The 10,000-nt window shown below is 39.8% G+C and overlaps 1 protein-coding gene across 1 annotated transcript in view; it reads left to right on the forward strand.

The window, feature by feature from the left end:
• The first annotated feature begins 3,634 nt into the window (after nt 1-3,634).
• The window catches only part of LOC137976212 (secreted frizzled-related protein 3-like), a 12,923-nt gene continuing 6,557 nt past the window's right edge, over nt 3,635-10,000 (forward strand). Inside the window, exon 1 of the mRNA XM_068823508.1 lies at nt 3,635-4,175. Within this exon, the coding sequence (XP_068679609.1) occupies nt 3,713-4,175 (463 nt within the window). The 5' untranslated portion in view covers nt 3,635-3,712. The remainder of the gene's footprint in view (nt 4,176-10,000) is intronic.

Here is a 10,000-nt window from a genome sequence, read left to right on the forward strand (position 1 = left end):
ATTTTTTTGTTGCACAAGTGCAAGTCATTACGGATTGAAAGTGATTTTAGAGTCATGTAGCAGCTCTCATAACGTATGACGTGATTGGTTTGCAACCCTAGCCAAAAACAAAGACTAAAGAATTGAAACAATGACCTAGACTTAAAAACAATAGAAGCTGCTTACAATACCAAACAATAGCAGCTTACGAGAGCTGCTACACTACTGGATTTTAGGACATATGACTCCTATTATTGTTGTTGTTGTCCATTCTTCAATGTCTAAGATGACCATGGCTTCGAGTCAAAGGGAAGAGCGGTGGATGTGGGTCTGGAGGTAACTGGCGAGGCCAATCCGGGCCCTGAAGGATCGCCCACACGTAGGACACGTGTGAGTGGGTACTGTTCGGACAGCAGGCTTTCGTTGCGCCTCGATGATGCGCCTTGCTTCGGCTGCATAACTACTTTGGAAGTCGGCTGTCTGACACTCTGACCACATGGCCTGCCCACCTAACGTGGACTTTCTGCAGGTTGCTGTAGACTCTGCAAAGGCCAGCCCGTTCCAGAACCTCCGTGACTTTGTCCTGCCATCAGGTGTGGAGAGGTCTGCTGAGATGTGGAAGTGGTTGAACTGTTTAGCGTGTCTGCTGTAGACAATCCAAGTCTCGCAGGCACAAAGGAAGGTGGTTAGGGCCACTGCATAGTCGACCTTCAGCTTGGTGATAAGTCTGAGTTTTCTCCATCCCCAGATGTTCAGAGTTTATCAAAAGCAGTGCTGGCCTTGCCGGGCAATCCTGTTGTTGACTTCAGCGTCTATGTTCACTGCACGAGAAAGTGTACTACTCAGGTAGACGAAGTTTTCGCCTGCCTGGAGGTTATCCCTTCACCGTTATGCGGGGCTCCTGGTATGTCTTTCCTAGTGCAGCCTGGTACATAACATCGGCCTTCTTGTAGCTGATGTTGAGTCCAAAATGGTCGCAGGCTTGTGCGAAGCGGTCCATTTCATGCTGCATCTTCTGCTCTGCACTGGCGTTGAGTGCACAGTCATCAGCAAAGAAGAGTCTTTGATCACAGTCTCTTTCACCTTTGTAACAACCTACGGGCATCTGAGGTTGAACGATTTAGCTACAGTCCTTTAGCAGATGGGGATTCCATTTCGCTTTCACGGAAGGCATCTGTCAGTATTAAAGACGCTAATACCAGCATGATTAATGAAAGTGCACTCTTGAAGGCCAGGCACAATTTACTAGTAAATAAAGCTTGATTCCAACAATTCTATTTAGCGCCTGATAGCATGACATCATCTGGTAAGGACCGGTAAGTGTATATTCCTACTTGTAAAGTAAACACAAGGTAGGAAACAATTCTAGTTCTTGTCATTTCGCTCATATGCAATCTTTTTATCAAATTTTATTTTCGGCCTTTTCAGCACTTTGAATTAAGAAAAACTAGAAACATGCCAAGTGGTTAAACTGAAGCCCTAATTAATACTAAAAGCCAAATTCAGCCCAAGTAAGGACTTCCTGAAATGTAAGACGAATATCAGCGTACGCAGCTTTTTGCGCGTCGTTTTGAAGGCCTGGTACCGAAAATACAGTTCCAGTAGTTGTCTGAGGCCTTTAAGCTGCTATTCACAAAAGAAACGACTAACAATAATAATTATAATAATAATCTTAATAAGTAATGGTTAATCTTTCTATTGGCATTTAAAAATTAATCTGTAAAATTAAAAATCAAGACCACATTGGGACACTGTAGCTTAAATCTGGGCGTGGCCGGTAACATGTGGCCTTCCTTTACCTTGACACGCCCTTGTCAACTACACATGTCAAAAGCACCTGTTGCCATCTTTAAATATTTAAATTTTGTAATTGCACTTTAACTATTCCTGATTTTTTGAAAAGGAATCCTGCCATAATTAGTGCATCTTACCGTCCATAATGCAGCACTCTCTGCTCACATAAGCCCACCACTTCATTTGCACAAACTATTTCCCAAGTAACCCGTGCTGGAACTGCGACAATGGCGCATTCTCTTAAAGTAACTGTACTCAGTACTCTGGTAGTTAAAGCAGTGAGACAGCCATGAGCCAATGCTGAGACCAAAAAAAACTTCCCCGGCTTAAAACACACCCCTAAAGGCAATACCCAAATAAAGGTAACAGTGGCTCTTGCTGCGAATTATATACAATTAAAAATTCGCAATGCAGCTTAAACGTTAAAAATCTACTCTTAAAAAGCTACTTTCAAATGGGTTTCAATCCCAATAAAGAAAGGAAACTCAAGATATGGTTCATTGAAAGACTTCAGAAGTTTGCGGTGTCACGTGCGTACATGCGGTAGGTAATTGCAAATTAAATTATTCTCAGACCCAAGACAATGCAAGGCACAAGCTTAAAACTCACACATAATAAAACATGGACTATGTCATACCATCAAATGAAATTTCATTCCTATTGAATTAATTCAAGTGGAATGGTGCCCAAGCAAAAGTCTGAACCAAAAACACATTTGCCATTTTTGAACGCTAAAATGGTGGGTTCGGGAAAATGGCCATAAAAGCCCTTAAACGTGAGATATCGATAAAGAAATTTAGGGACAAACAGACCTTGAATAGGGCTATAAACCGGGTAAATTTTAGGTTCCTACAAGAAATACCAAAAGCGCAATGGGTACCTTACCTTTGCAAACGGCAACATGGCCTTAAAATTACTTGCCGAATTGGACTTCTGTTAACATCGATCATAAAAAGTATACGCTTTTACGGCATATTCTTTCAGCGTTCAAAACAGCGATTGTTAAATTATGGTGGCAAGAGGGTGAACGGGGTGAACTTTATTAATGACGGAAATATCTATCGGTTGCCAGTGAAATTGGTTTTTACCACTTAAATCTGATCGTTACCACCACGTGTGGCACATCTGTAACATTTCATGCTAAAGAGCGCAATAAAGAGACGGAAAATTATCGAATGAACCCCAAAACCGGGCAGAACATTGAAACTATCATAAACAAGCAGTGCAACGCTTTTTTCCTCATTTCCAACGTTTTTGAGGGGGTCAAATTTGATAGGAGACAAAAGGTTACAAAAGTGGTGACAATACGTCTAGAGAGAGAGAGAGAATTCAGTCAACCAACTTTAACGTCGCCAGTCGATATCATTTATGACAGACAATGCACAGTATTTCAACGTTTGTCATATCTAAACAAATTTTGCTAACATCCCATACCAGTCATTTCAAAGTAAGGAGTCCTGCTAAGTAATTTTAAAAACGCAAGTGATTTTCTTACACATCCGTCACGTCAACTTATTCCACGGATACCCTCGCCAGATAAATCATAACATTTTCAACATTAGTAGAAGGCCATGGTTATCACGCGGCTCTCGCTTTTTGGAAAGCGGGTTAATTTCCTCTTATGTCCGCCTTGGGCTACAATTAAATCGTTCTAATTCTATTTGACTGGCTGTGTTTTGAGACTTTTCGTGTTGGCACCCAAAAAAAGGGGACCAGTGATAATGGATTGTTTCTTGTTAATCCCCTTCTCCAAATAGAGCAAAGGTTAAGGAGAACACATGCACTTAAAACAATTTCATTGATTATCGACTTAATGATTTTATTCGCGCGTTTTTAAAATACCTCAGGATGCAAAACACGCTTATAAGAGTGGCACTCAAGGTGGGATTTCTAGAACAGTTTTTTGAGCCGCTTCAACAAACAATTTGCTCGTCTCAAAATGTTGCCTATTCAAGGTTTTATTCTCACAGCAGTTTTTCATGCAGCTTGCCACGCGGCTTTCCCAACAAGTGAATCTCCCAGATGCGAGACAATTTCAGGTAGTTTCTGTAGTCGCGCGTTACCGTACAACTTAACGCGGTTCCCCAATTTGGCCAATCATGGAAGTCAGGCCAGCGCCCTCGGATCCATAGAACAACTATTCGGCCATTTAGCGGAGCATGCTAACTGCTCGAAAGACGCTCTTTTTCTCCTCTGCTCGCTTTATCTACCCATGTGTATGCCTGGCGAGGTGGAACAGGGCATCATGAAGCCCTGCCGTTCACTTTGCCGAACAGTTCGGAATGACTGCTCAGCGCAATTTAAGAAATGGCCACGAATTGCAAACTGCGACAAGCTGCCTGTCTATACAGGGGGTATCTGCATCCGACCGGAATCTTTCATTGCAACCTCCGAACACACAAGTAAGTAAAATGTTCTTTTTTTAATGCGTAGAACCGTTATTCAGCATTCTTTTATTTTTTCGCTTTTTGATCACAAACAATCATAACATGTTACGATCAGTGGGCATTGTGCGATAGACTAAAGAGTGTAAGAGTGTAAATTTTTAACGAGGGGAAAGAAAACGGAATAACGCCTTGTGCAATTTAGTAATTTGTTTTTGACGTTCAATGCAAGCCAAATTCAAGGTTTTTATGACAACTTGAACACACAGCAGTGAGCCTTAGGTCGTTGTAAGCGATAAGGTCACAAGATTAGCGCATTAAATGACGTTAACGAGATGGACAAATCGATAGTAGTTTTAATAATGCAAATTAGTATATACCTAAAACAGTGGATAGCGTTCAAAGCGCTTTCTGGTTGCCGTATCCTTTGATTTTCACCTCCGAGCAACTCGTCAGGAAATTTGCGCCCGAAAATATTGAAATCGTCGGAGGAATAATGAGTTAAAATCATCTTTTTGTGCTATATTATCTCACTAGTATCTAAAACAGCTATTCACCTCAGTGTCGGTGGCTAGTGGTAGATATTTACCTCGCCGCTTCACGGCTAGGTAAATATTCATCATTAGCCACCTCCACTTCGGTGAATAGTTGTTAATTATTCTAATTTGATTATGCCTGAAGCTATGTTTTTTGCTGATGCTGTAAATATAGTTGCGGTTTCTTAATAAACTTCCCGCCTTATTTGAATGGATCTGATTAGGTACAGGGGGGCCTGTTTCTCCAAAGTCCCGAAAAGCAATTCGTAACACTCTCTTTATTATGAAAACTTGATATTCGGAATACAACTTCTTTCTCACGACCTGTGTGGGGTGACCCGGCGAGTTCTGCTTATATAATAATCTGTGACGGGCTAGGCAATGGTCGGCCAACGACACACTCAGTTGTGATTCGTATGATTTGTAACGTGCCAGTGATTGTTTTGTTAGAGATTAGCTCTGTTTGGCGCCTATTGACAATGCGCGGAGAAACCGAGGAACAGTTTCAGCCATGCAGGAAGTTAATCGAGCGACAAATCAAAATACGCTTTGCTATATATCACCAATCCAATAAGACGTAGTCCACTATCTTCTGTTCCTAGACGTTTGTAATATTATTGCCCTCTCTGCCAGATATTTTCAGTTCGAGGTTTGCTGTAGAAAATCCGCCGAGTAAATGTATCCAAATCTTTGCCCTAAAGAGGTGGTTCTTAATTAAAATTACTCAATGAACAATGGTTGCCCAATAGTGTTGACGGGACTTCACGTCCTTCTTGAGGGTCTCTTTTATCCATGGAGCTTTTTTTCCAATGAGCGGATTGAAGACTGTACCTAAAATTCTTGTTTTTTTAAGAAAATATCCCTGTACCTCTTCCTTCAGCACTTCACTGTGCTTTGTGATTTTTTATGGCCGCGTTCCAAAGTGTACCGTGACCATGTTGTCCATTGTTAAAACTTATTATAGTCATTTTTTGCTATTTTTCTATTGCGCATTTTCTATGTGGCCAATACTCGAAATGGGCTGTACATGAATGTAAAAGGGAAGAACTTGAACTTTTTCAAATCAAATGCTTTGTGTTGAAAACCCTCACTTAAGAAGAGATAACTAGTTTGTCGTTTACCACCGGCGACAAATCTATTGTGTTGCTATAATAGGATTTGAAAGTTGAGAATCGGCAAGCAAATGCTGCTGGCTCTCTAATCTTTGGACCAAACCCCCTCCTTTCTTGCTGTGTTAGGTCCACTGTTTATTCGGCTTATGACCGTCCCGTTAATTTTTAACAAAGTACTGATAAAAAACCACAATATACTCGTCTGATAAAAATTGACTAGTGGGTGTGAAAGATTAAACTGAGATACTGGTTCATGGGTTGAATTTTTCAGCAAAAGCGGATAAACTGTTTGATATAGGAATCAATAGGATTGAGAGTAACAAATACAGAATCTGAATATAAGGTTTGCAGGTGACTTGTGGAGGTAAGAGGTAGATTGGCCGGGAAGGAAAAAACCACCACTGCATCACAAATTCAGGGAAAGAAGGCTGGTTTAACGGGCCTAGCTATGACAAGACGCTTCTGGTTTTGCGCTAATTCTTGTGGAAAATCGCCCGGTTCTAAGTTGTTTAAGCTCATGTTTAAACTAAATCGCAGCAATATCTTTTCAATGGTGTACCTGCCAGCTGTGGTGGAATATTATCTAACCTCTTCTTTTGTCTCGGAAACACTGCATGCCCAACCTGACCTCCGCAGACCAATGCACTCTTTTTTTTTTTTTGTAAGGACTTCTTTTATAAGAACGTTCGGGATAAGAACATATTAAGAACATGCCCAGGATGAGAGTCAGTTTCTAGTCGAACGTTACACAACTCTAATGACATGTTGAGAACGTTCCCGGGGCAGCCTTAGCCTCAAACTTCAAGTAGACATTCTTATAGAAACGAGAGGAATCGTCATCCATAAACTCCTTTCTTTTTTTAAATTTTATTTTATAAAAAAGTCTAATGTTGGAGCTGAGGCTAAACGTTCTTATATATTTTTGCGTTGTGAGGCTGAAAACTTTCTTAAATTTACATCACAACTTGTCTCACCTGATGACTTTGATGGCGTTCAGGTTTTTTTGGAACGATTATAAGTAAAAGTGCTCATCATCACAAACTGAGATGTGTATCATGCAGAGATTAACAAAAACATTGTTATGTTATGCAAAAAAAGGCCCTTAAGTATTAGGGTTAATGTACATTAATTTACTTTTATTTTACGGTTTGATTTGTTTACAAATGGCAAAACGTTCTTAACTCTCAGCCTGTCAGAAATGTTCTTAATACGTTCTTAAAATTTTGGTTAATCTCAGCCTCAACGTTCTTATGAAAAAGGTTCTTATTAGGAAAGAGTGTATTTCAAGTTGAATCGACGTCACTTAGGCGACCAAGTAATAACAATCGATTTGCTCCAGAAACCAAACGTAAACACCTATAAGTAATAAAGCTTATTTCATGCTTGTCGTTGCGAGGTTATCGCTTCAGTCAAGTAGTCAGCTCGGGAAATGCAGTAGGTGTGCACGCAATCAAATTGCTGCCGGGATGGGAACGAAATACAACAACAGCATTGGACGCAAACATGCCATTATATAACAACTTTTCGATCAAAAGTAAAATGTAAAACGTGTATATTCGTTTCCCTCGCGATGTTGTGCTTAGGTTGTAGGCTGAGACGTTATTATTTACCAACTACCACGTTGACCCAATAACCACCTCTTCTACGAAATGATCAAATATGTCTAGATAATATGTCATGAGAGAGAACAAACGTTGACCCAATAACCACCTCTTTTATGATATGATGAAAGACATCTTTTTCGCGATATGATCAAAGATGTTTAGGAATCGGAGAACACAGATCTAGAGAGAACAGACGTTGACCCAATAACCACCTTTTTACGATATGATCAAAGATGTTTAGAAATCGGAGAACACAGATCTAGAGAGAACAGACGTTGACTTCCATGTTTCAAATGAAAGCTGCAGACAGCTAGGGTTAATCGTTATTAACTCCGACTACATATTCTAAAACGAAAAAATTAAGAAGTACGAGATTTGGAACGGAATGTTTCAATTCATTTCACAAAGTTATGTTTACAGCAGTGATGCTAACAGGAAATATTCGAATCAAGGTAACTGCATTGGGCATCTGCAATTAACAGAAGATGATGCAGAGGTCAGCTCAGTGCCTGACTAAGCCTTACAAAAAAAAAATTGAAATGAAAATTTGTTGAAAACAAGCTCTTTTTCAGTCTTAATTTGTCTTAACAGGTTTTCTTGGAGAAAACAATTTCTTGAACACGTTGATCCGGTCTACGATTTAGTCAAGATTTCGCATTTTCATAATTATACACTGCATCATATACGTTACTGAAGTAGGCCATTATTAGGTCTTCTAAACAAAGATTTGCAGCACACACCACTGATATATTAAAGGCCGAGGTCGGTTTAAGCGGGCCAAGAATGCCTTGTTGTTGTTGTTTTTTTTTTAAAGTCTTGTTACTCGTGCCAAATTTGAGAAAAGCGAGACATAATTCGATAAACCGTCTCCAGGCAAATAGTTACCCTCTTCTAATCGGCTAAAGGTAGTCTTGCAAGGTGGTCCTCTTAAGCATTATCCACTGAATAATTTAACGTGAAATTTAGTAAGGACAATAGACAAGCCGGTTTTATGAAATCTGTTTATTGGCCTTTCACACGGGGCTGTGTGGTCTCTTCCACTCGATCACCCCCTAAACTGGTCTATTCTTCAGAGTAAAGGATCTTTCAGTGCGCTGAATGACACAGAAAGTGAATTGTGAATGACACAATGGCAACGTTGGAGACTAGAATGAAAAAAAAAAAAAAAGCAATTGTCGAACAACCTGTTCTTCTTGTTTATGCGTCCCTATCCTTAGGAACTCTCCCAGAACACTTTACATATAAATAAAAATAAAAATATGAATTAGAAGTGACAGAGTTTTGTAGCATGTGAAAATAACGTTTTTGTATCTGGAGTTAACTTGAAAGCGGCATTTTAATGCTTTATCGAGCCTTTACGAGACTTAAAGTAGTTATTTTTAATTGATTGGTCTCCGAGGCAAGAGGCAAGCTATAGCATTATTTAATTAAAGTAAATTATGATGATTTAATTAATAAAAAACACACATGAATATCTCTGGCAGCTGCACCGTGTAAACGTTTGCCAGGCGTTTGTAAAAGCTAGAAATAGGAAAATGGCAATCTATAACCCGGGTACTGTAAATGGTTTGTATACCAAACACATCGTACCAGTTTCATGCATGGCTGTTTATAATTCTCTTAACACGAAAGATTGTGATACGGGGCCTACGGCTAACAGTCATTACCCAAGAAGACTTGAAATTAAAATCTAACCATTTGCAAATGAAGTTACAAAGGCAAAACTTTTTCCTCAGTTATTTCTAAAACCCGGAGTGTTGGTCCGACCTCAGGGGTTGTGAAGCCGCGATCTGCGGCACGGAAGTATGATGTTCAACCAACTGAATGTGATATAATTGCAACAAACCGAAGTGCGATTTATTGAACGAAGGCGATTTAGTGAAATGTTGATTAGGAAGATTGGGCTGTGCATAGAAATTCCCTGCTATTCGGAATTGTATCACGGTGCGGCGCGCAGCGCTTTTGAACTGTGCATGGTTTTACTTGAACTAGTTAAGCGTGATTGTATAAATAGATTTGTTGTAGAAGGGATTAGTGAATAGCCAAATTAAGGAGAAACGTGTGTCCTAATGAGATCGGGGGCAGTAATCACAATGTATTCTGTCTTTCCCTTTTCATTGTTCATTGCTTATCCGCCACGCCTTAATTCCCATGATATATTTATACAGTTTATAAGGTCAGGGATTATGCAATATATTCCTCTTAAACAACCCCCAATAAGAAAATCTAAGTCGTGAATCATTTACCGGCTTATAAATGGAGTCAAGTGAGGGGCGACAATGCCTCATGCTCCCCGCCCGTTGCTCCAGTTGTTTGCTTTGATTGGCCCCTGCTCATATGCGTGGCTGTTATAGACGCTTTATGACATGCTGTGTATGCATAGTGGTTCAGATACTCGCAGTTTACAGTTTAAACCAATGATACAGATTACAGAGAATGAGAAAACAGAGAGAGTGTTTGTGTGTGTGTGTGTGTGAAGCGTGTTAGATTAAATATGTCAATTTTGTGTTAGTAAAGATATCAAAATTAAATCAACAATTTAAATTTAAGAGTCTTCCTGTCCGTAGAGTAATCCTGGGTTCACGCAAAGT

The sequence above is a fragment of the Montipora foliosa genome, chromosome 11, assembly GCF_036669935.1.
Source record: "Montipora foliosa isolate CH-2021 chromosome 11, ASM3666993v2, whole genome shotgun sequence".
Taxonomy (NCBI): domain Eukaryota; kingdom Metazoa; phylum Cnidaria; class Anthozoa; order Scleractinia; family Acroporidae; genus Montipora; species Montipora foliosa.